The 27,601-nt window shown below is 36.7% G+C and overlaps 1 protein-coding gene across 8 annotated transcripts in view; it reads left to right on the plus strand.

Moving 5' to 3' along the window:
• Positions 1-27,601, plus strand: part of ANKS1A (ankyrin repeat and sterile alpha motif domain containing 1A) — a 254,914-nt gene that overhangs the window by 110,195 nt on the left and 117,118 nt on the right. For 4 of the 8 annotated variants that reach the window (XR_011974180.1, XM_072641817.1, XM_072641818.1 and 1 more), the window contains 6 exons: positions 2,723-3,019; positions 3,633-3,708; positions 3,996-4,097; positions 4,211-4,309; positions 9,039-9,235; positions 19,628-19,720. Coding sequence is in view for 7 of the 8 variants with exons in the window: in XM_072641817.1 (XP_072497918.1) it covers positions 2,723-3,019; positions 3,633-3,708; positions 3,996-4,097; positions 4,211-4,309; positions 9,039-9,235; positions 19,628-19,720 (864 nt within the window). In the remaining variant the exon portion in view is untranslated. The other 4 variants (XM_072641821.1, XM_072641822.1, XM_072641820.1 and 1 more) reach the window with 4 other exon arrangements.

A 27,601-nucleotide genomic window follows, 5' to 3' on the forward strand; every position in this document is an offset into this window, starting at 1 on the left:
GTTCTCTTTGAGTTCTTGAGGCTTGACTAACTTAATGGTTTGCTGGCTCTTTTACTCCAAAGGAGAAACTATGTTAATAACAAGGACATTTAGACTCAAACATCTGTGTAAAGATAGAAGGAGAGGGAGTGAGTGAGTATTTGAACACAGGCTTCAGGCATCTTCTTTTTGCTGGAGGATGAAAATATTACTTTTTATCTTTGTGAGAACAAGAGAGCTGTTTGTGGGTGTCCCAATGACCAATGTTGAGAGAGAGAAAACATAAGTTGCCTTCTCCTTATGGTAAATGAAATCTAGTTTTAGCGTGGCAGCCTTGCGGTAACTTGGGTGAATGCTGAGGTTTAAGAAACATAGTATCAGTTCATCTGAAAAAGAACTGGCACAGGGGAGATTTTGGTTTTCTTTACTGTATGTTTTTATAGTCTGCTTGCCTTGAATTGATTGGCAACTGACTTGTGCTTAACCAAAGAAAAATTAATGCAGTGAGTAAAAGAGTCCTGTTTCCTCTAGAGTATATGGACTTTCCTGGATGAAGGCTTCCGTACTCAAACTATGTAGAGTTTGTGTTTATTTTATTTTGATGAAAGAAGAGTCATGTGACACAAGTTCCATATAGGCTGTGCTTTCTCTTGAAAAAGGACTATTTGCCAATTTGAAGAAGGATAAACCAGATCTCATTACAAAGTCATGAAGCCAAGATGGCTATCTGTGACTGGAGCCTTGAGCCGCCAGGCAAGGTAATGGCAGGGTCAGGTGGTGGATGGAAAGAAGCAATAAAGAAGCTTGGGCAGGCTATAAAAAGACTTGATCCCTCCATGAGGCCGATTCTGAGTGGCACAGAATGGCTGAGCAGAAAGAAGCCAGATGGACCCAGAGATACTCTCCCTAAAGACAGGTGTGCTGCCATTAGCCGACAGACAGACACACACATTTCTTTATGTTCTTCTTTGAGCTAAGAGGCAGACCATATTGGTCACTGACAGAGGTTGGTGATGATGACTGAAGTACATCCCCAGCAGCTACTTCACTTGAGCCCTGTTTGAGCTTAATGTTTTGCTTTCTCTGCACCCTGTATTTATCTGTGTGCATTTACTTCTGCTTGTAGCTGCTTTTACTGCTTCTTCTGTCCTGATTTTCTTGATCATAGTTTTTTAGTGAACTCTAGTCATGGGGTACTGTTCCTAGCAGCTCCAAATCTTTCTGGGTGACAGTGCAGCTGGAAAAAATGATGCAGTCAAATGCCAGATCAAAAGCAGATGGAGTTGCATGCATGATTTTGGGTAACCCCTAGAATATACTTTAACATTATTAATAGAATTAAAGCAATTGTAGAAGGCTTTATTTTTTTTTTTTTTTTACAGTTTGAAAGGTGCAAAATATTGATTTTTTTAGCCACGTCCCCTTTTCTAAAGCACTGCCTATCTCACAAAGTTGCAAAGTCAGTAGATGAATTTTAAAAATTCTTCCTAAATTACAGTAAATATTTTGCTAAATGTTCCTTAGAAGTCACATGGAAATTTCTTTTTTCTCTGTCATACAGTTATGCAGCATATGTACATATATTTTTTATTGGAAGAAAATAAAGAAGTTGCAACATATTTGGAATAACTGATGTTTTTTGAATATTTTAGCCTAATAAATAATTCAGAAACCTCTTCCTTTTATCCTTCTTTGGTTATGCTCTTTACTTAAAAATCAAATTGGGTTTGAGGGGCAGGCCTGAATTTGAATTGATAGAAATATTATATTTGTATATTTTGCATCTTGCAAACAACTTTGAAAAGTCTGATTGTATCTTCTATGTTTTGATGTATCTTCTGTTTTTTTGCACTGCTGTTTTAATGATAGATATTGCATGTATTAATTGGTTCAGGCATTTCCAGTAGAAGCAGTGCAGCAGTCAGGGGTCTCTGAGTTCCTTTTGCATTTAGCATTATTTCCTGTCATCATCCTCTATCCTGGGTGTCATTTCCCTCCCATGCTCTCCACCCCCACCCACCCCTCTGGCTATTGGCTGATGTGTAGAATGATTAGCACTGTTCTCCTGGGTGGTTTCCATCCTTGGCATTCATGATTGATTTGCATGCTAGAAGCCATATGAAAATGCCTTTATGTAAAAGCTGGAGATTAAGACAAATGGGATGGCTGACAAATTGAGAATCAAAGTAATGTAGTTCGATAAGTACTGTATTGTAAAGCTGATTGAAGTTTAAATTAAATTGATGGCTGTGATGTTGTTGTTGATGTTGATCTGTACCAGACTTGTATAGAATTTCTTTTATTCATATGCTATCTTCTTTGATTCTGTACCAAATATGGAAGAGACATGGTCAATTTGAAAATACTTAGTAGGTGATTGCTCTTCTTTTGCAGTAGGGAATTCGTAATTTAGGTAAGAATGTCACCAATTAGAGTGGTCAGTGTTCCTTGAGGTGTTCATTAGGAACTGACACCTGCAGGTCATTAGGTTGGCATGTGTGGTACATGCCCCAGGCCGTACTGATCACTTTAATATGTGACACTTTAACTTAAGTTATTAATTCATCACTTCAAAAGAAAAGCAGTCCACCTGCTATTTTCAAATTAATGTGTGTTACAGAAATACTTCTGCCATTTTCTTCATTTAAACTTCAATAGTTTTACTAGTGCTATTTCCATCCAATGCCTTTTTCTCCATGTCATTAAACCCTGATTATGCCGGTCTCCTTTTTTAACTCTTTAGAACAATGACAACGAGACAGCCCTCCACTGTGCAGCTCAATATGGCCACACAGAGGTGGTGAAGGTCCTCTTGGAGGAACTAACCGATCCTACCATGCGCAATAACAAGTTTGAGACACCACTGGACCTGGCTGCACTATATGGGAGGCTGGAGGTGGTGAAGATGCTACTCAATGCTCACCCCAATCTCTTAAGCTGCAACACTAAGAAACATACTCCTCTGCACTTGGCTGCACGAAATGGCCACAAAGCTGTGGTCCGTGTCCTTCTGGATGCTGGGATGGATAGCAACTACCAGGTAGCCGTACCTTCAAATTTTAATGGTCTTGGCTTCTACAGAAAAGGCTAGGGAATCATGCTTATGGGCTATTATCATTTGGTGCATTTAGAAAAATGCTTTTACTCATTTTAAAATTAAAATGTGAAACTATTTGCTAGTAAGAGATGTATTCCTCATGTGAATCTATTTTGTCAGGTTCTTTTCAGTGGACAGTCCCTGAAAACTTGTCTCTATAGATTTGAATATAAAAACAAATGCCGTTTTTAGCTTTCTGAAAGTTGAGGTCCCTGTTTTAATTACTTCAGAGCTATGTGTAGCTAGACAATGAGTGGAACTGGTGAGTCACATGTGGACCACTGCTTTATTATCTCATAGGCCAACGATAGGAATCATATATAAATATTGTAAAACAGAGAGAACTACAAGAGAAGATTATGAAGAGCGGGGTGTGCGTGTGTGTGTGTGTGTGTGTGTGTGTGTGTGTGTGTGTGTGTGTGTGTGTTGTTTTCCTTTGTGTCCCCTCTGTTGGCTTTAATCATTTGGAATTTCTGTTTGTCATGTAAACCCATGCTAATCTCTGGGATCACAATTTCTGACTAGGTCCTGCACTGAGTTCTTGTTTGCTTTACAGACGGAGAAGGGCAGTGCTTTGCATGAGGCTGCTTTGTTTGGCAAGACAGATGTGGTTCAAATCCTGCTGGCTGCAGGTGAGAGGTCGGCAGTGCTCTTGTATACGGCATGTCAGGGTCGGGACTGAACAGCGTCTCAGGAGGGGGTTGATTTCCACTGGCTGCAGTTGAACCCAGTTCATGTGTGTCTGCATTTGTTTGACTGTGTAAGTGTAAGACCTGGTTTTGGATAGCTGGATAAAATGGCTTTAGAGGATAACCATTATTTCTGCTGGAAGGTTGATGTAAGTGAATTCAGATCTGGCTGTGTCTGAAGTTGTCTTGAAAATTCTCATTCTTCTTTTTTTTTCTGTGTACATTTCTAGGAATTGATGTGAATATAAAAGATAACCGGGGGTTAACTGCACTAGATACTGTACGAGAGCTTCCTTCCCAGAAGAGTCAGCAGATAGCAGCATTTATTGAAGGTCAGTTTGTGGGAGGGAGGAGAAATAAGCCCTCTCAGTGAGGCTGTTGGGGATACGACCTAGTGGTAAACGGGCAATGCTCTTTGCTCCAGCTGTTTTTTCTGTCTTTGTAGAATACATGACTGGGAAAAGAAGTACAAAAGGAGACAAAGCTATCCGAGCCCAGCCACCGTTCATCCCTAATGTGGACTCAGCATCCCTGAAATCTCAAGGTGAGCATGGCTGTGTCCTCCAATTAGGGTCTGGGATGGGCCAAATGTCAAATTTTCCCTTTTGTTTTGGAGTCCCTAGGTCTGTACAGTAAGTACAGCTTTTTGGTGTTGTGCCACAAGACCAGAATTCACTTATTAATTAACTATTAATTATGCTTCTATGTAGTTTCAGGGTCCATTTCTTAATGCATATCTGAACTTATACTGAGCAATGTTTAGTTCCAATGTTTATAATATTGAGCAGTTTTTATTGCTTGCATGAGGGTTGGAACAGTGCTTCAGGTGCTTTCTTTTGCCTGCTTTGTTTCTCAGAATTAATCTATGACCTACTTATTGCCATTTTTCTAGGATGGGTGTGTGTGTTCTGTCAAGCATGGGATGAGGGTGGGGGGAAGTTGCTGGAGAAGGAAGGGATGGAAATAAGATAGTATAACAAAATCCAGGTGGTTGAGATCAGATTGTACTTGATCAGAATTGTTTTTTTTAATTTATCCAATATTTGTCATCAGTGTCACTAACCAGAAGGTAGTTTTATAGGTTAGTGAGGCCATTTCCTGGTTAACTCATCTTCAGATAGGTAGATTTTCAGAAAAAGATAATGCACGTCCTCCATTAGTAGGCCATTCTATCAACTATTAATTGTTAATTATTGTAGAAATTCATACTTGCTGTTGAATTTGCTTAGGATATTCTGAACTATTATGCCAAGAGAGAATGTTGTGAGTCCTTGGTTAAGTTCAAATTGAACTACCTAGTAGCTGTGGCAGTTATAAATCTGTGAAGATAGCTGGATAATTACTAAGCCACTTGACTTAAAAGTATTTCTAGAACAAACTATTGCAACAAACTATTGACCTTGTATTTCAATACAGAAAGTTACACCTGTCCACTATTGTCAGGATTACTTTTTCAGATACATTGAAATGTCACCTAAAACAAAGAAGTCTTGCAAAATGAAAAGACAAGCATTTCACTCAAATGTGTGTCCCTGTTACATTTCATCTTATTATATTTTGGGGTTTTTTTTGTATTCAGTTCTTTTGTCCAACATGATATTGATCCTGCCTAGCATTGTAAATCCAGAAATTTGATAAACATCACCTCCTCTTTCAAGTCACTAATAAATTAAGGTAGCATACATTGGGAAGAGTGGTAGATTTGGAATCAAAGGACCTGGGTTCAAATCCTGGTTCTGTCACTTATGTATTATCTTGATGAACAAGTCTTATAACTTTTCTGAGTCTTGATGTCCTGACCTACAAAATGTAGAGTCCTTTTTTTAGAACCTAATTTACCTTTAATGTCCCTTCTAGTTCTAAAATTTGTGATCCTATGTTGAACAGAAAACCCAAGACCAAGGTGGCTACTTCACTAATGATGCCCTTCCAGGTTAGCAAGAGTACATTCATCTATCACCTGTCTTTTGATTCAGTCATTCAGTCAGTGTCAGATCTGCTTAACTCTGTTATCTAGTCCATACATCTCTGTCTTGCCTAAAAGAATATAAAAACTTTGTTGGATGCCTTGTTGGATTCAGAGGCTATCATGTACTATTCAGAATTCTGCTGATCCAGCAGTCTAGTAAAGTAATCCAAAAAAGAAAAAGGGAGCTAGTCTAATCTACCATGACTTGTTCTCAGTGACTGACTTCATCACTTTCATTAAGTGCTCACAAATTATTCTTTTAATAAAGCACTCTAGAATTTTTCTAGAAATTGAATTCAGATTCACTCTCCTGTAGTTTGAAGTGTCCATCTTGTTTCACTTTTTGCAAACTGGAATTTTTGTCCTTCTATGCTCCTCTAATACCTTTTGGACTCTATTCCAGAGGGCATAGGCAATGTTATTTAGTAATCAAATCCACAAAGTATTTTTTAGCCTGCTATTTAATTTCTCTAGGAATCTAATATTAGAACTAATTTATACCAGCTAGGTGCTTTCATACTATTTCACTGATACAAGGTTTCAGTTCCTAGTTAATATTTTTTTGTTTTATAATTCCTAGTCTAACAATCATTCTCCATGGCAGAGAAAATGGCTCAATTCCATGAAGATTTATTAAATACAAACTGTATACAAAGTGTTGGAGATACAAGGACAAGATCAAAATCGCCTCTTACCTAAGGGACCTTACATTCACTCATAAAGCAAAATAGCAGATGTGCAGTTCTGTCTTTTCTTACTGTGATGATTCATTCACCACAAGTAGGGATGACTCTGTGTGTGTGTGTGTGTGTGTGTGTGTGTGTGTGTGTGTGTGTGTTTCAGTATTTCAAACATCTTTGATAATATCTGGCTCATCAGAAAGAGTGCTGGATTTAGAGTCTAGATTCAGTTTCATATTGTCTCTTGTCACTCTTGGTATGACTTTGGGCAAGTCGTAACTTCTCTTGGTCTCAGTTCCTCACCTGTGAAATGACAGGTCAGAGTATGTTTCTACCGTCCTTTTTAATCTATGATCCTGTGATCTCTCTGCTTATGCAAATTTCATTCCCTCCATACCCTATTAGGTGGTCTTTTTATTTTAGTTTCTGTGTACAAAAATATTCATCATCTGGCCAATTAATAGTCCATAAACATTTATTAAGTGCCTATTATGTGATTGCCACTGAATTAAATGCTGGGGATACAAATAAGAAAAGGAAAGACAATCCCTGGGGTCAAAGAGCTTTACTTAATGGAAGTAAGACACTAAAAGAATCTGAAAAGCAGGTGGAACAGATGTTGGTGGTTAAAGGTGGGGGGTTGGGAAAAAGAGCTGGAAATTCTGAGCCCTCTACAAAAGGAGGCTTTGGGAGGAACTTTTTTGCTTTAACTTCCAACAGAGACTAAATTCAGAGGAGAGGCCCACACTCAAACTATAAGCATCTATGACATTAGCTAGGCCAATTTTGGCTTCTGTACTTAAAGCCTTTCTAGCTTGTAATAGGTCCTGTAGGACTGTCAGAACTTATACTCCACTAATAGGCATCAAGAACCCATGGGCCCCTTCATGCCACTATTAAAAGGTCAGTGGAGTAATACACATAAATGTCTTTGCTTGCATGTATATATAAACATTCACACAAAGAAAATCGTTAAGGTCACATTTGTATCTTCCCCATAGAAGAACACAAGGAATATTAAACTGTTTAATTACTCTAAATTTTCTTCTGCTTTGTTTTTTAATAATCTATATATTTTTGCAAAATTATACTCAGTATTTACTTTGTTTTTTTCCTCAATGTTTATATATAGATATGTTTATGTGTGTGCTGTTGAGGCCACCTGTTCACAGAACAAATTCCCTTAATAAAATTATTTTATTGGCAAAAGTTGGACTCAATCAAAGGGCCTCGAGGACCACATATGGTCTTGAAGCCATGGGTTCCCAATCCCTGGATATGTCTGTATCTATCTATATCTTTCCATTTACTGATGTGATCCACACATTTTTTTCATATTGCCTGATATTCTTTTCTATTCCTATATTTTCTTTAGCTGATTGCTCTACTCCTAGGTATTTGGATTGTTTCTAATATTTTCACTAGTAAGAATAACACTGGTTTGAATTTCTTTGAACAAATTGCTTTTTTCCCTTTGGTAGTATTTTCACAGTCTGAATTTGATTGTGTGAAAGGATTTGAACAAATTTTTTAAGTTCTTGCTCTTTGAATCAGCATATTCTAAAAACTCTAAAAAGAATAAGCAAATTTATAGTGCCATGAGGATTGTATAAATATACATATTACCTCATATCCTTGCTGAGATATCATTTTTATTGGCTGTTACTATTTAATAGGTTTATAATGATACTTTAAAAATATTTTAATTTGGATTTCTGATGTGATATTATTATAGAATTATAAAATTTCAGAGCAGGAAGGGTCCTATAATTTCTCATCTAGTCAATCTGCTGATGATTTTACAGAAGAGAAAGCTGAGAGAGGACTAGAAAAAGTAAATAACTTGCCTGAGCTCACACAGTTGAGTAGAAGCAAGATTTACACTTAGTCTTTTGACACCAAATCCAGTTCTCTGGATCTAAGAGTTTTCCAGATGTAGGAACATATGATAAGAAAAGTGGAGAATTAAAAGACAAAATCATCTCTAGTGACAGAGAGATAGATAAAGGTACAAGAGGGTACAGGAGACTCCCCAACATATCTTTTCCATGAACTTCCATTCAGAAGTTGAGTATTTTGAACTGGGTAAGACTCTTTGGCTCATTTAAAAGAACTGTGAATGTTTAGAGTGGAGAAGTCCTAACGGCAAACATGATAATTATCTTTAAGTATATTAAGGACCTTCTGTGGAAGAGGGATTTGGTTTAATTTGTTAAGCCCCAGAAAGCAGAATGAGGAATAATGAATTGAAGTTGCATATAAGGAAGAACTTCTGAATAAGTAGGCCTCCTCAAAATGGGGAATGGGTTACCTGGGAAAAGTCTTGAGTTTGCTATCACTGGACAACTTCAAGTAGAAGCAGAATGATCATTTGTCAGGAGTTTTGTAGAGGTGGTTTCTGGTCATGTGTAGTTTGGAATATGTTGCATTTCTTACAAGCTACCTCTGAGTTTTGTGCCCTCTGACTTTAAAATAAACACTCTCTTTTGATCTAAGGACCTGACTAGTCAGTCTGAAAATTATGTAACTTCATCAGGATCAGAATCCTGCATTTGGAGGCATTGCAGTTTTTAATTTTGTGTTTTCTTCTTCCTCCCTTTTTCTGTTCTCCTTGTCTTTATCAGGTGATGTGGATAAAGCAGTAAATGAACTGATCATTGATTTTGACATGAACTCACAGGAGGAAGGTCCCTATGAAGCTCTGTATAATGCCGTTTCCTGCCACTCATTAGATAGTATGACGAGTGGAAAGTCTTCTGACCGAGAATCTGTGACCAAAGAGACAGAAGCAGCTGTTGTGAAAGCATCTGGAGTGAGGCCTGTGTGTACCTGTTTTGTTTTGTTTTGTTTTTAAACCCAAAGAAGGTGAGAGGAGGGTAGGGAAAGCAGAGATGGGCCAGGAGGTCTTTCTATCTGCTTGCTACCCTTTTTGGGTTCTAGGCTTTGCATTCAGCTGGTTTCTTTTGGGGGTATGAAAGAGTAATATGAGAGGAGACTTCTCTCAAAACCCATCACATTTGCATCATCTTGCACACAGTAAATGTTTAATAAAGGTTTATGGTATTAAGATAAGTTAAATCCCAAGTGACTTTTCTCCCCCTTCATCATTTTTCTCCTTCATTTCACCCTAAGAACCCCTGGGCCTTGCCATTTGCCCTAGCACTAACCCCTTCTATATGTGTTGTTTCTGATAATTAGAATGTATGAGTCTTCTTTGTGAGATCCTTGTAAATCTCTGTTGCAATGACAGTTCCTGCTCCAATTAGACCTTTCTTGGCTTGATAAGGAAATGGTGCTTATATAAGAGATGAAATGTTCCTGATTTCAGCCAAATGAGATGACTTCCCAACATTTTGCCCTTTCTCCTCTGAAACAAGGAAGAAGCAAAATGCAAATCATTTGTTTTTGTTCCAATAGGCATTTGAAATCTTTACTAAAGTACTTGACTTTTTTGTCCAGAGGGCTCACAGAATCATTTCTATATCAAGAAATAACAAAAAGTCCACTCGAATTAATCCCAGCCTGCATGGTGTATTTGGTCTGAGGCTCCATCTGCCTCAGGGATTACCCATGTGGTCAGGATTTGTGTTGAGGCTTCATTGATACTATTATGGTCCTTCCATTTGCTTTTATCCAGCCTTGTTTACATTCTAGATAAAGCGGTTGTGTTTTCTCTAGTCTGATCTTAGAACATAGGAGTAAAGAGCATTAAGAATTAATTAGCTTCGTTTTCTACCCTGCTTTACCTGCCCACTGTTGCCTTCATTCTTCCCACTGCTCCTTCCTTTTACTATGCCTCTACACAGAATCCTCTTGCTATTCTTAGGATTCCTTTCTATATTGTTTCCCCTAGGAGGTAATATTTCTTCCTCATTTTTTATTAAATCTTAATCACTGAGTGGATGCTGTCTCAGTCAAACTGAGACCTGTTAGCTTAGCTTGAAAAAGCCAAGGTCCCCCACTGCATTTGGGGCTATCGTCCTGATTCATATCTTGCCACTAGATCCAGATGGCTCCAGAGGAGAAAGTGAGGCTGGTGACTTTGTGCAGCCCTCCCTCTCTTAAATCCAATTCACTTGCAAGTCATGGCATCACCTCCCTGATGTCATGGTCCTCTTTGAGAATGAAGGACATATAACAGCAGCAATTTCCCCTAGGGTGGTTTGCCATTTTGGGGGCTTTTTACTACAGTCATTTCCCCTATTTGGTCATATACTGTGGTTTGGGGTTTTGAGCATTGTATTCCAGACAGACTAGCTTTGTGCTTCCAAGGTCGTATTGATGATCCTGCCTTGAGTGAAGTAATTTTGTATTTATGCTTATATTTTTCTTGTTATTGAGGCTGATTTGAACAATGTCAAGAAATCTGTTAACAGCTCCTAGGATATCTGACAACCCTAGAGACCCTGCTTCTTTGAGTATGTTACGGAGTAGTAGGTCTTTGGTGGTTCTGTGAGAGAAAGAGGTTTGTCATAATGAAGTGAACTCTCTTCTTCTTGCAACTGTCCTCCAGTTGCAAGCCCAAACCTAAAGTTTTACTCTAGAATGACCCTGACTTCATGGTGACCCCCAAGCCTGGAGCTGACCATTTCAGAACTGCTGAGCCTGCCTAGGCCCAGACTTCTCTTTGGAATTGACTGGTTTCTGAAAAGTTGGAATTAAGGATGAGATATTGGTCAACAGGGCACCTGTATAATTTCTATATACATGTAGTGCTGGTGTTTTAACCTCTTCCAAATGTCCAACCTAAACTCATTAACTATATTAAGCTATGAATTGATTTTTTAATATTTGCACACAAAGCCAGTAGGGGGAGCTGGAACCATTGAAAGAGAATGGTAATGAAAATGAATCTGTGAAAAACCAAGACTCTACTTGTTAGTTTACTTGTTAAGGAACAAGTAATTTAGTATCAACTTAAAGACTTTCAGTTGTTTGCTAGTTAGTGTTGCACTGTAGGTATTTTATATTTTTCCTCTCACGTAATAAGGCCAAAGTCTCCCACCGTATCTGGGTCCATCTCTATTCGTCTTGCTCTATATCTTGCCCCTGGACCCAGGTGGCTCAGGAGGAAAGACTTAAGGCCGGTAGCTTTGCATAGCTCTCCCTCACTTAAATCCAATTCATGGCATCACCTTCCTGATGTCATGGTCCTTTTTGAGAACGAAGAAAAAACAACAACAACCCGTGAGTAGTAGTAGCTGTCCCCCTGGGGACCCAGATGGGTATCATACGCTTACCTGAGGATGTTCTACTCAAAGGAATATAAATTTTGATTGCTAAAATATTGGGTTTACATGGTAGATTTTTTTCTTAAAGACCATGCCTTAAACCCAATCACTGTTGCGCTCATTCACTGGTCTGAACTATAAGTCCAAGGCCAAACCTCTCTTGGTCATTGTTTGGGCCCTGATGGCTCAGAGTGAGTGAGTGTAAATAGCAATTGTTTCTGTTTTGGTCAGAAACCCTGAGGGTCTTCCCCTCTCAGATTTTTTTTTTTTGACTGTAAAAGAGGCAATTCTTTGCCTCATTTCTTACCTATCTCTAATCACTGAATGGGCATTATGACAGTCGAAGTGAGACCTGGGATATGTGTGTGTGTGTGTGTGTATTTATACACACACACAAACAGGCTTAAGTAACTTGCACAGTCACACAGCTAGTGAGTGTCAAGTGTCTAAGATGGAATTTGAACTCAGGTCCTCCTGATTCCAGGGTTGGTGCTCGATCCACTATGCCACTGAGCTGCCCCATCCTGATCTGTACCTTGCCACTGGATTTAAATGTCTCTGGAGGAGAGATTGAGACTGAGGACTTTGCACAGCCCTCCCTCACTTAAATCCAATTCACTTTCAAGTTACGGCATCACCTCCCTGATGTCATGGTCCTCTTGGAGAAAGAAGGACAAGCAACAACAAGAACTTTTGGTTGTTTGCTAGTTATTGTTGTGACCCCCTCTCACATCATTATTATATACACTTTGTCCTTTGTGATTGTCAGTGTCACCCTTCTGTTTCCATATTATTGAAAGGTGTTGTTCAGGCATGGTATTCAAACCGCATTTACTTTTCTAATGCTTTTATGATGTGTGTTAGAAGAGAGTGATTTCTTTAGTGATTTAGGTTTCAATTCACAGTGTCACTGTAGCTACTTCTTATGTTACACAGTTCTCAGATTGTTTAATTTTTAGATTTTTTTTCATTAAAATTTTTTTCCAAACCAAATTCTTTTCCTTTCTGCACCCTTTTCCCACTCATTGAGAAGGCAAGAAATTTAGATAGGTTCCTGATAGACTCTGACTTTTTTCTTCCATTCACATGTAGTCTCAAGGAGGTTTACTTGAGCAGAGTGGGTACATACCTGCTTTTTATATTCTCTAAATCTTAATCAGCACACACTCATTAAACACTTGCTGTATAATTGGCACTGTTCTAGGTGATGGTAATGCATAGACAGATATCAGATAACTTTTAAGGAGTTTATGTTCTGTCAGAGGAGATCACATCAGATAGCCTAGTACAAGGGAGTGAGTACTATCTCTGAAGTCATAGGACCTGGATTCAAATTCAGCTAATGATGTTGAAGTATTTGTGACCTTGGACAAATCACATGATCTTTTTGGGCCCCGGTTTCAAAATCTGTAAAATGTGGGGATTAGACTTTGAGATCCTTTCAAGCTTTAGGTCTGTGATCCCTCTGATCCTATGTACATATAAAAGTCTGTACAAAATAAATATAGAATACACACACACACACACACACACACACACACTTTTACATATATATATATGTTCCTGAAAGTCATTAGTAGTAGGGAAAGATTAGGAAGGCCCTCATGTAGGAGCATCAGAGTAGCTGATTTCTCTGGAGGGCACTTGTAACTCAATATTCTTATCTTTCTTTTCTTCCTAAAGTATTTACTCCTGTTCTTGAAATACAGTGAATTAACATATAGACATAGCCACGCATAGAGCACAGACCAGTTGTGACAGCACAAGTTGAGGGAAACATTCCCATTGGCCTTTTTTCCATGTAGGTCTATTCCTGTAGACTAGAGGGTGAGGATGTATTCAACTCCCCCTACTTCTTTAGTCCTCCTGCAAGAATCTGCTTCCTAATGAATTTTCCAATCAGAATAATAGCTAATCAAACATGAATAATTCCTTGGAATGGAAAAGGTATTGAAGTGACTTCCGCTATAGTTGCAAATCTGTTTTCAGATTTTTTTTAGGGTTCAGGGTACTTTACCAAGGACAATATCATGTATCTTCAGAATTGCATGGATTCAGGAGCTTCGTATATTGATGCCCATGGCTCCAGTGTATTACTTGTAAAGCATTTCTTCTTTTAGTCTCTTGCTTTCCTCAAGCAGAAAAAAATGTAGCTTATTCTTTTTTAAAAAACAGGCTTAAATGAAATGAGATTTTAATATGGTAATGAATAAGAAGAGTTATCTGTATGGGATAAAATGATTGAAGGTGAGAGGGTATTTTTTAGTTTTTGCTAATTTTTTTTTATGGAGAGCATTGAAGCTTGAATAAAAACTAGTATTTTGATCACTGAGTGCTTTCCTAAGAGTTCATGAAAATTGATTTCTTGAATCTATTGACATAGATAGTTTTTGATGGTTTCAGAAAATTCAGACTTAACCTATCAGCCAAAGAGGACAGCAGTTTTAGATTTTTAAATTTTGTGTTCTTTTGATTTCTGTGATAATTATTTGCTCCATACTATGATAACAGTAGGAAAGCCCATTCGGAATAAGCTCAGCAGGAAGCTCTTCCTCTCAATTTTTCTAACAATGCTCTCTTACCTTTTCCTTCCTCCCTACACCTATAAGAGGGAACTCAGAGCCTCTACCACCTAACCTTTGGGTCCACTTCCCCTTTCTCAAGAATAGTGAGCCAGACCTCTCCAGCACAGATGTGGTTGCTCACACAACTTGAAGGAAGAGGGAGATACTAACTGCAGTCTTTCTGGTAATAAGGAGTGCCACATAGACCATCACATCTACCCTGTGCTAGATACTGTGGCACACTGGGATTTGCCAGTTAACCTGCTAATTCACCTCAGGGATCCTTGGACCTTGCCAATTTGTCTCTTTTACCTGTATATGTGTGTTGTCTTCCCCACTTAGAATGTGAGCTCCTTGCAATCAGGGATTCTCTTACTTTTCTAGTTGTATCTCTAGCATTTACCACAGTGCTTGGCACATAGTAAGCACCTATTAAATGCTTTTTCATTTATTTTTCACTCAGTAATAAGAAAATTTCCTAATCCTAGCTTTCCTGTTACAGTTGAGAGCACCACTGTAGTGCCATTGTGATATTCCCAGCATCTACGGCAGCTATGAATATGCCAACTACGAATATGCCAGCGTAATTCTAAATTGCAAAATATAACAGACTCTTCACATGGAAGACAGAACCAAAACATTTACTTAAACACCAGAAAGCGAATCTCAATACCAGAAAGCTCAATCCATCACAGCAACAAAGAAAGCAATACACAATAACAATGCAGGGGGCACACCATCTCCCTGCTAGGGCCTTCTCACAAATAAACACTCACAGCTCACTGCCTGCTTCCTCTTTCTCCCTCAGCTCTAATTGCTCTGTCCAACTTCCTCTCAGCTCCACTCCACCCTTCCTGTTCCACCCCTTCCTGCTCAACCTATTCAATAAGCTCCTCCCACTGCAGACTCATGGGATTCAGGCTTCCATGTGACTCAAGCAATTCACATTGGCCTATTAATGAATGGGAAAGAGCTTCCTATTATGCAAAAATACATTAACAAAACAACTACCATCCTTCCAAACTCACAACATTAGCGTCCTCAATTCCTTACTCTCAGATTCACCCCACATATGTAATCTGTTGACAAATTTTGGTCATTTCTACCTTCCCAATATCTCATTATATCCTCTCAACTCACTCCGTAGTACAGACCTTCATCACTTCCCAAGTAGATATTTTCTGTGCCTTCTAATTGGTCTGCATGCCTTAACTATCTCCCTCTTTTATCTTCCACTCAACTGCTAAAATTATCTTCCTAAAGTTAAAGCTAGATCTGACCATATTACCCCTCATTTCAATAAACTGGCTCCCTATTACCTTTAGGATAGAATGTAAAATCCTTTAGCATCTAAAACCCTTTAGAACCTGGCTCTTTCTTACTTTTCACTTTCCTGTTCCTGTCCACACACTCTACAATCCAGCTATGTTGCTAGACTTGCTATTTCTTGCATAGTCGTGTGCATTTGAATTTGCTGTCCCCTATACCTGAAATGATCTCCCTCCTCACTTCTGGCTTTTAGCTTCACACACATGCGTGCCTGAAGTGTGCTCCTTTCCTACTACCCACCCCATAAAAACTACTAGTGCCTTCTCTCAGACATTACAGATTTTCTGTTTACAGAGCATATATCTTCTATGCACATAATTATTTATTGTCTCCTTCATAGGATTTGAGCTCTTTTAGGGCAGGAAACTGTATTTTAGCCTTTCTATCTTCATCAGTTAGTACAGTAACTGACTGTTTAGCAAATAATTTATCTTCAAAGCTGCTCAGTGTATGATAGAATTTCTCATTCTTTTCTCTTAACAAGTGAAGGCAATAAAAATTATATGTAATAAAAGGCTATGGAAAAATAGACCAAAAATTAATTGGAAACTAAATAATCTAATCCTAAAGAATGAGTGGTTTAAGCAACAAATCATAGAAACAATCAATAACTTCATTCAAGAGAATGACAATAATGAGCCAGCCTACCAAAACTTATGGGATGCAGCAAAAGCAGTTCTTGGGGGTAAGTTTTATGTCATTGAATGCTTACATGAATAAAATAAGAGAAACAGGAGATCAGTGAATTGAGAATGCAACTGAAAAAGCTAGAAAAAGAACGAATTGAAAATCCCCAATTAAATACCAAATTAGAAATAGTGAAAACCAAAGGAGAGATTAATAAAATTGAAATTAAGAAAACTATTGAACTAAAAAATAAAACTAAGAATTAGTTTTATGAAAAAAACAATAAAAATGATAAATCTTTGGTCAATTTCATTTAAAAAAAAGAAAGAAGAAAATCAAATTACCAATATCAAAAATGAAAAGGGTAAACTCACTTCCAATGAAGAGGAAATTATATCACTAATTAGAAATTACTTTGCCCAACTGTATGCCCATAAATTTGACAGTCTAAGTGAAATGGATGAATATTTAAAAAAAATATATAAATTGCTCATATCAACAGAAGAGGAAGTAAAATACTTGAATAACTCTGTCTCAGAAAAATAAATTGAACAAGTCATCAGTGAACTCCCTAGGGAAAACTCTCCAGAATCAGATGAATTTACAAGTGAACTCTATCAAATATTTAAAGAACAGTTAATTCCAGTACTATATACACTATTTGGGAAAATTGGTGAAGGAGCCCTACCAAATTCTTTTTTATGATACAGATATGGTTCTGATACCTAAACCAAGAAGAGCCAAAACAGAGAAAGAAAATTATAGACCAATTTCTCTAATGAATATAGATGTAAAAATTTTAACTGAGATATTAGCAAAAAGATTACAACAACTTATCATGAGAAGAATACACTTTGTTCAGGTAGGATTTATACTAGGAATACAAGTTCAGTGTTAGGAAAACTATCAGCATAATTGATCATATCAACAACAAAACTAACAGAAACCACATGATTATCTCAATAGATGCAGAAAAAGCTTTTGACAAAATACAACACCCATTCCTATTGAAAACACTGTAGGAATAAATGGAGTCTTCCTTAAAATAATAAGTAGTATTTACAACCATCAGCAAGCATTATATATAATTGGCATAAGATAGATGTATTTCCCATAAGATCGGGGGTGAAACAAAGATGTCCGTTATCACCACTGTTATTCAATATAGTACTAGAAATGTTAGGTTTAGCAAAAAGAAATTGAAGAAATTAGAATAGCCTAAGAAATTAAATTATCACTCTTTGCAGACAATATGATGATATACTTAGAGAATCCTAGAGAATCAAGTAAAAAACTACTTGAAATAATATACAATTTTGACAAAGTTGCACATTACAAAATAAACCCACATGAATCTTCTGCATTTCTATATATTACAAAGCCTAACTGCAAGACATAGAAAGAAATCCCATTTAAAGTTACAATAGACACTAAAATATTTGGTAGTCTCCTGCCAAAACAAACCTAGGGATTATATGAACACTATTGCAAAACACTTTCCACATAAAGTCAGATCTAAGTAAATAGAAAAACATTAGTTGCTGGCAGGTAGGAAGGCTGAGCTAATATAAATGATAATTCTCCCTAAATTAATTTACTTATTCAGTGCCATGCCAGTTAAACTACCAGAAAATTATTTTCTAAAGCTAGAAAAAAATAATATCAAAATTCATCTGGAAGAATAAAAGGTACAGAATATCAAGGGAATTAATGAAAAGAAATGCTAGGAAAGGTCGCCTAGCCCTACCAGATCTCAAATTGTATTATAAAGCAGCAATCATCGAAACCACTTGGTACTGGCTAAGAAATAGAGGGGTAGATCAGTAGAACAGGTTAGGTACACAAGACACAATAATCAATGATTATAGCAGTCTACTGTTTCATAAACCCAAGGACCTCAGTTTCTAGGATAAGAACTCACTGTTTGGGAAGAACTGCTGGAAAAACTGGATAATAGTGTGATGGAAACTGAGCATAGGCCAATGTCTGACACTGTACAACAGAATTAAGTCCAAATGGGTACATGATCTAAGTATAAAGGCTGATACTATAAATAAATTAGGGGAACAAGGAATAGTTTATTTGTTGAATTTATGGAGCATGGAGAAATCCATGACAAAAACAAGATAGAGAGCATTATGGAATGCAAAATGGATAATTTTGATTACATTAAATTGAAAAGTTTTTGTGCACACAAAGCCAATGCACCCAAGATTAGGAGAGAAGCAGAAAACTAGGAAAGAATTTTACAACTAGTATCTGTGATAAAGGCCTCATTTCTAAAATATATAGAGAACTGAGTAAAATTTATAAGAATACCAGTTATTTCCCAATTGATAAATGGTCAAAGGATATGAAGAGGCTATTTTCAGAGGAAGAAATTAAAGATATCTATAATCATAAGAAAAAAATACTCTAAAACAACTCTGAAGTACCACATCACACCTATCAGATTTTCTAACATGACACAACAGGAAGATGATAAATGTTGGAGAAGGTGTGGGAGAATTGGAACACTAATTCATTGTTGGTGGAGCTGTGAGCTGATGCAACTATTTTGGAGAGCAATTTGGAACTATACCCAAAGGGCTAAGAAAATGTGCATTCCCTTTGACCCAGAAATATCGCTTTTAGGGCTGTTTCCCAAAGAGATCATAAAAATGGGAAAAGAATCCACATGTGCAAAATTATTTATAGCAGCCCTTTCTTTTTGTGATGGCCAAGAATTGAAAATCAAGGGAATGTCCATCAATTGGGAAATGGCTGAACAAGTTGTGGTACATGTATGTAATAGAATACTATTGTGCTATAAAAAATGTTGAACAGATAGGCTTTAGAAAACCTGGAAAGATTTATATGAACAGATGTGGAGTGAAGTGAGTAGAACCAGAAGAACATTATACACAGTAACAGCCACAGTGTGCAAGGGCTGTTTCTGATAGACTTAGTTCTTCACAGCAATGCAAGGACCTAAAACTTTTCTAAAGGACTCTGTGCAAAATGCCATCCACATCCAGAGAAAGAACTACAGAATTGGAATGCAGAATGAAGCAGACTAGTTTCTTTTTTGCTATATTTTGTTTTTTCTCATTTTTTCTCCCATTTGTTTTGATTCTTCTCTGTAACATGACTAATATGAAAATATGCTTAATAAGAATGTATGTGTAGAACTCATGTAAGATTGCATATTGTCTTGGGGAGGGAGGGGGGATGGATGTGGAGAAAATTTAAAACATATAGATGGGATTGTTGAAAACTGAAAACAGATAAATTAATAAAAGCAAATGAAGGCAAGAGCTACATGGCACTGAAGTGAAGAAATCTCTGTTAATGGAATAATTTTGACCCCATATTTGGCCTCTTCAAGCCATATTTTAATTATCAGTGGCTAAACTAAAATGCCAGATGTTTAAGGGGAGACATGCTAAAACGTTTGGCTTTTTTTTTTTTAAATCATAATAGAGAGAACGTCCACCCCCTCCAGCAAAACCACCACCAGAGGAAGAGGAAGAAGAAGACACTGAAATGGAACTTTGTTCCCATGTATCATCTGAGGTATGTGTGTATGTTGGAGAGACAGGGAGAGAGAGACAGAGAATTAGATTAAATAATTGACTCCTTTTACTCCTGACCTCTCTTATCCTGGTACCTTTTGGCTGTGATCTCTTTGGAGCAGTGAAGCTAAATTTTATGGGGCAGTCAGACACTCCATTTTAGAGAAGATACTGTTAAACTCATTTTGGTTTAATGGCCAGAGAGACTACTTCGTTCTAGATATTTGACTCTGAATCTTTCTCACTGCAGGGTAAAAAAGCATGCAATATTTTCATCAACTAGCTGAGATCAGTTTTGCTTGAAGCTGAGTTAACTCTTGCCTTTTGACTACAGCTTATGAAGGCAGTTTCTCCCTTGATCCTTGTGCCTTCTGCTGTGACAAAGTAGTAACAATTGGCATTGATAGCCTAGATCTCTGGTTTTTGAATTTTCATTTTTCCTTATTCCTTTTATATGGGAGACAAAAACTAAACCAAAAGAACACACTTTTAATAAATATTCAGGTAGAAAAGAAATAAAAGTTTTAGATTGTTTTTGAAAAAAATTGCAAAATCTTATGGGAAAAGGCCAGTCCAATTTTTTTCAAATTAGCATTTGCCATAGATGTCAGTTTTACTTCTCAGATATGTGAAGAAATGTCACATTTGCTTTAGTCTTTCATCTTTAGAATATAACTTTGTTATCAATGACAATTAATGTATGGACAGCTAACCTTGAATCTAGAAGACTTACCTGGGTTCAAGTCCTTCCTTTGATATACCTTTGTGACCCCAAGCAAGTACCTAACTTCTCAGTGCCCAAGCCAACTGTCCAAGACTGTAAATTTTAGAGATGTTGTTCTGCATTGGTAGAAATGCAGATTCCTCACTGGGACCTCCAGATAGTGATGACATCACAGTTCTGGTAGAAAAAAAACAAAAAACAAACTCCAAACCTCCTTGTGCCATTAGCTACCTATTCAAAAAATTACGTCATTTCAAAAAAATTATTTTCCTGGTGATTCCTTTTCTGTTTTATTAATTTTTATTGATTCCTTTTGTATTTATACCACCTTGGTTTTTTAATATAGCTTTCGTTATCTCCCCTTCTCCTTGGCGTTCTTCTCCCCCTATCCCCCATCATCATTTACAACAGAAGTGTCAAACACATCACTGGTGAGCCTTGAGAGTTGAGTCCCACAATACTCCTGAGTGCTACCCAAAGCAGAGATCCTTTCATATGGTTTAATGGCCAAGTTTGATAGTATTGCTTTATAAGAATGAATAGAAAGGAGAAAAAAATGATTAAGCAAAATTAATCAGCCAATCAAATCTCACCTTGTTATTTAATAAAAATAAGTCATTGAGATACGTTAATTTAGTAACTTTTCATATTGTTGAGTTTTTTTATTAAGGTTTTACTGTGTCAGAGACTAGGACTAGATATTTGTGTACCTGAGGAATGTTCTGAAAACTAAATTATTCTTCACCACTTTAGAAAATTGCTCCTCTTGTCTGCTGGAGGTTTTACATCTTCTCTGTAATACATGTAGCCCATCATAATAAAAATAGAGCAGTTCTGACAAAGAGGTTATGACTAAACCTAGGTCCTTTGTACTACCTCAGAACAATGATAAATGTGGCAAGTAAAAGAATTATGACAAAGATGAGAATCAAAGGAACCTTTCAGGAAAGCTATAAGACGAGAAGTAAGTAAACAAGAAAAAAAAGCTCAAGCGCAATAAAAATACTTGGATTGGGAGGCTGCCTTGAAGAAATCATGATACAAATTTACAAAAGATCTGTTATCTGAAGTGTTGTGGAAATAATGAATTTATGATGAGGAATATGAGAATTAACCACATGTAAAGATGGTGAAAACGTTCCATAAAATATTGGGCTCTCTATGGAGCAGAAATTTCAGCAGAGTAAAAAAAAAGTATAGTTTTGAGGATTACTGATCTCTTTGGAAAATATGAAAAATTAGAGTCTGAATCTCTTACTCCAGGAATGATACAAGAAAGTTTTGTAACAAGTAGGTAGGGTGTAAATCTGTGGAGAAAAATTTGAAGAACTTACCCACAAATGTAATCGCTGAAAGTAAATAATCAAGTATATGATCCTCCAGGCAGTCAAGAGGAAGCAGCTCACCTGTAACAACAGGTTAATTCATTATCTTTTTTTGTCTGTTCGCTTTTTAATTAAGGTTACACTATACTAGGGCCTTGGACAAGGTGCTTAATGTACCATAAGGAAAATTTTAAAGTTCTTTATGTCCCACTCTCCACCTGCTCCATATTGGAAGATTGTGCCTCCTGTGTGCTGTATTGTCCACTGGAGACTTTGAATCTTTCCTGTAATACATGCAATACATGTAGCTGATAATAATAAAAATAGAGGAATTCTGGCAAGATCCTGGAATTAACCATCAATTCAGATTGCACAATGATAATGAAATGAGACATGGGAATGGGATATGCCAAAAAGTTATGGAAATTGACCCACACTCCAGAATTATCCATCCCTTCTGAAACCAAGCATATTCACACATCATGAGAAACAATAGTTCTTAAATGGGAGCTGAAGATTTAAATGAGAAATACAGAATTGGGCATGTTCTATTGAATGAAGGTAGAGTCTTTCAAGCAGTTGTGTTGACTGAGTCCACTACAAATTCATATTATCCAATCTCATCTGGGCCTCCATTGTAACAGAGGAGTTCTTCCTCCTCCTGAACTGATCCTGTAGTCTGTTTCCCACAACTGCTGTTCCAAGGTTCTTGTCTTAAGGTACCTGTGTCCCAAACCTTCCAGCAGAAGACCTCTTTATTTTGAGAAAATAAGAGCCATTCGTTATATGCTCCCTTGTTTCCTCTTTTCTGTATCTCACAATCCCGTAATATCATATCCAGTTGTTTACTCCTTCATTTTTATTCTTGATGATGACATGATCCTTCTCCTTGCAAGGGCCAAGCCTATTGTAATTTACTGCACTCATTTTCAGTCATTTTGTTGGTATTCTTGCTTTTAGTTATATTATTTTTTTTAATTTAATTTAATTCTTTTCATTATTTATTTATTTATTTATTTGATGTTCTGCAATCACTATCATAAAACTTAGATTTTTACCCCCCCAACACCTACCCAGCCCCAAGATGGCGTACAATTCTGTATTTTTAGTTATATTTAGTTAGTTTAGTTTATATATATATAAGTGTATATATATTTAGTTATAGTTATGCAGTGAGTAGGCATATCGTTTTCCAGTTTCTGCTTCTTTTACTTTGGGTGTACTCATTTAAGCATTCCTATTCTATGTATTTATCATATTTATTGATTTTTTTTATAGCAGAGCAATATCTGTTATGTTCATGTTACAAATTTATTTAGCTATTCCCCATTGATAGGTATTTCCTTTGTTTCCAATTCTTTGCCACTAAAAAAAGGTACTGCTATAAATAATATGGTATTTGTGGAACCTTTTAAAAAAAAATCGTTTATGCTTAAGAGTAGGCTCTCTGGGTGAGAATGTATGACCCCTTGAGCCAATTTATTTGTGTAATTCTAAATTACTTTCCAGAATTATTGGACACTAGCTCTACCAACAGTGCATACTAGTATGCTTGTCTCTCTACAAACTTTCCAGCATTGACTGTTCTCATTTTTTGTCATCTCTGCTAGTTTCCTTTCTTTCACATGACATCTCAGTCATTTTCCAATCCAGCAAACAGTTGTTAAGTGTGTACTATGTGCCAGCCACTGTGCTAAAGCTCTAGGGAGACAGTAAAAATAAAAACAGTCCTTGCCCTCGAGGAGCTCACAGTCTAATGGAGATGTACAAAAGAAGGCAGAACAGTTTGGAAGGGAAAGAACAGGATGCTATGGGGTACCTGGCATGGGAACATCATGTTCAGTGGATATGAAACCACAGAGTGGAGCAGATGAAGAGTGAAGTGAGTGGAAAGTCCAGTTTCTGCCTTTTATAAAGGAATGCATTGGAAGGCTTTTGTTACTATCCTGTCCACCCCTTCTGTCAGTGGACAGGAAGCTGAGAGGGTTGTTGTCAGTCAATGCTTGAGTTAACAGCAGGGTGATGAGATTTGATGTGATGGACTTATCCTGGGACAGGGCATCTCTTTCTGGAACTTGGTAGAGCTGAGAGTTTTGATTTGCATTTTTGTTATTAGTGATTTGGAACATTCTTTCCTAGGGTTTTTGGTAGTTTGCGATTCTTTTTTGAAAATTGCTTGTATCCATTAACCATTTAACTATTGGGGAATGACTTTTGGTCTTACGTGTTTCTGCTAGTTGCCTAATAGCTTTGACATCAGACCCTTTTTAGAGATATTTGATACAAAGGTTTTATTCAAGTCTTTTGCTTCCTTTCCCATCCTGGTTATATTCATTTTATCCTTACAAAAACTCTTCTTTAAAGATTAAAAAAAAGTAAACAGGCATTAGTCATCTCTTCATTACCCCCCCCCACACCCCTTTGAAAAAGAAGAAAATACATAACCCTTGTAAGAAATATGCTAAGTCAAGCAAAACCAATTCCAATATGTATGACTGCACCCTGAATCTATCACCTCTTTTGTCAGGAGGTGGGCAGCATATTTCATCGTGATCACTCTGAAATTATGATTGGTCATTGTATTGATTAGTTTCTTGCCCCTTCCTCACAAAGAAGAAAATGGTGAGAGAGAAAAAGTGTTCTTGATTTTAGTGCTCTAGGTTTTGATACAATCTGTTTCTATTGCCTCTTTTTCTCTCACAGTTTCTTATCCTTTTTTTTTTTCTGTTTAAATACCTCTTTGTGATCTACCCTCCATGGTTAGAGTTTGTTTTGCTTAAGGCAGATATTCCCCCTCATATTTCTCTTTTTCCCTTCTCCCCTTTCCCTTCCCTTTTCCTGTTGAGTAAAATATATTTCTACATCTAACTGTATGTACATATATGTATTCTTCACTCTTTTTACCTGTCCAGATGGAAATGAGGTTCAAGTGTCACCTGATCCCCTCATCTTTTTCTCCTTATTTGTATAGTCTGCCATTTACACTCTTAAGTTATGTCAGATTATTTTTCACTTTACTCTCCTTTTTCCACCTCTAGTGTATTTATTTCCCTCTCCTTTTCTTTTCTTTTAAAATAATTAAAACATAAAAAAAAGCAACTTCCTCTGTGACCTTTGATGATTACAGAGTTCTGAAGGAACATTTTTATAATCTTCCCTATGAGAATGTAAACAGTCCATCCTTGTTTAACTCCCTATGATTGCTTTCTTGTATTTTTCTTTTAAAATTTTTTCTTACCTCTTGTGCTTGTATTTCAAAGTTTGTATCAGGACTTGAAAGTCTTTTATTTCTTTAAAAGACCACCCTTCTTCCCAGCTCCTTGTAGGATTGTGAGTTATTTACTTACAGTTATTCTTAGTTGCAAGTTGATATCTTTTGCCTTCTAGAATATTTCCCCAAGCTTTTCCCTCCTTTATGGTTGTGGCTGCTAAATTTTGTGTGATCCTTCACTTGGGAATCATGATTCCTAAGAACTTGAATAGTTTTTGTCTGCTTGTAGTCTTTCTTTGACCTGGAAGGTCTGGATTTTAGCTATCATGTTCCTAGGCTTTTTCATTTTCGGGTTTCTTCAGAGGTAATCAGTGGATTCTTTGTATTTCTACTTTTCCTCTAGTTCTAAGAGAACTGGGCTGTTTTCTTTTATGATTCCTTGAAACATGATATCTAAGCTTCTTTTTCAAGGGTCATGTCTTTCAGGTAGTCCAATGATTTTTTTTTTTCAGAAGCTCATAGAGTTTTTTTCTTATTTAAAAGATTTTTTTCCAATTATATGCAAAAATATTTTATCATTCATTTTTTAAAATTTTGAGTTCCAGATTCTCTTTCTTCTTTCCCTCCTTTCTTTCTGAGATGGCAGACAATTTTATAGATGTCATACTTGTGCAGTCATGCAAAAACATATTTCCATATTAGTAATGTTGTGAAAGAAAACACATACAAAAAAAACCATAAGAAAAGTAAAGAAAATTTTTTTAAAAAGTGTGCTGCAGTCTGCATTCAGATTCCATCAGTTCTTTCTGGAGGTGAATAGTATTTTTTATCATAAGACCTTCAGAATTATCTTGGTTCTTTGTATTGCTAAAAATAACTGAGTCATTCACAATTGATCATCGTACAATATTGCTGTTACTGTGCACCTAGTCCACTGATTCTTAAATTTTTTCTCCATGGTCTGTTTTCCAGGTCATTTGTTTTTCCCATGAGATAGCTTACATTTTCTCCTATATTTCCAGTTTTTTGCCTTTTTTTTTTTAGTATTTCTGGTAATCACATGAAGTCATTATTATTTATTTCATCCATTCTAATTTTCAAGGAGGTGGGAAAGTAGCTTAGTGGATAGAGTTCTGGGCCTGGAGTCAGGAAAACCTGAGTTCAGATCTAGCCTCTTACACTTATCAGAAGGAAATAACAAGCCACTCTAGTATCTTTGCCAAGAAAACTCTGCAGACAGTATTGGCATGCTGCGGTCCATGGAATCATGAAGAGTCAAACACAACTCGATGGCTGAAGAGCAACAGTTTTTAAGGAATCTCTGTGGATAAGGTTTTATACCTCCTATTCCAAACTGTTAATTCTCTTTCCAGTTCTTTCTTTCATAGCTCTCATTTCTTTTCCAGTTTTCTTTTAGCATTCTCATTTCATTTATAAAATAATTTTGTTGTCTTTAAAAAAGACAACAAACCTATTCACTTCTTCTAGGGCTTTAGGTGAACTTGTGCCCAAGCTGTGTTTCACTTGATGCCTTGCTTGTGCGTGCTTTGGAATCTTCCTCTTATTTTACAAATGAGGGTTTCCTTAGAGTTAAGTGACTTGTCTGTAATCACACAGCTGTAAGTATCTGAGGCAGATGTGAACTCCTGCCTTTCTGCCTCCAGACCCAGCGTTATTTGCTGTTCCACTCACCTGCCCCTTCTCTGTGCCACACTCATTTAAAAAAAAAATTCCGTTAAACCTGTTATTATTATTCACAATTAGTAGAAATGTTAAAATTAGTGAAACTCCAATGAAAAAAGAAAATACTTTTAAATCATGTATACATAATTAAGCAAAACAAATTTCTCCACTGATAATGGCCCTAAAATACATCTTAGCTTCCACTCTGAGTTCCTCACCTTTTCCAGCAGGTGAGTAAGCATCCCCACTCGCTGGTTTTCTGGAGTCATTGATGACCAGAATTCTTACTGCTTTGAAGTTGCTTTCCCAGTGTTGTTGTTATTTTATAAATTATTCTCCTGGTTTTCACTTCACTCTGCATAGATTCATTCATATCTTTCTAGGTTTCTTTGAAACAATCCCTTTCAGCATTTCTTAAGGCATGATAGCATTCCATTACATACCATAATTTGTTCAGCCGTTTCACAGTCGATGAACTGTTCTTTAGTTTACAGTTGTTTGCTATTATATGATGAACTGCTCCTAATATGTTCATGTATATGGATCTGTTTCCTCTTTCTTTGATGTCTTTGATGGGTAGAGGACCTAGTAAGGGTAACTCTGGGTCGATGGGGTATAATTGAGGGAATAAACATAAATAAGGAAGAAACAAAGTCACCATTTTTGTAGTTGATATAATGATATACTTAGAGAATCCTTTAGAGTAAACCAAAAATTAATTAAAACAATAACTTCAGCAGGAATTTCAGGATGTAAATTTATCCATATAAATCATCAGTATTTTTGTATATTTCCAATGAAACTGAGTAGGAAAAGATAGATAACTTTTATTTTAGTCCCCCTTCCCAAATGCATGGAATACTTGGGATTTTATCTATGGAGACACACAAAAGCTACGTGAGTGTAATTGCAAAATTCTCTTTTTGGAATAATTGGAGA

This window comes from Notamacropus eugenii, chromosome 2 (genome assembly GCF_028372415.1).
Source record: "Notamacropus eugenii isolate mMacEug1 chromosome 2, mMacEug1.pri_v2, whole genome shotgun sequence".
Taxonomy (NCBI): Eukaryota; Metazoa; Chordata; class Mammalia; order Diprotodontia; family Macropodidae; genus Notamacropus; species Notamacropus eugenii.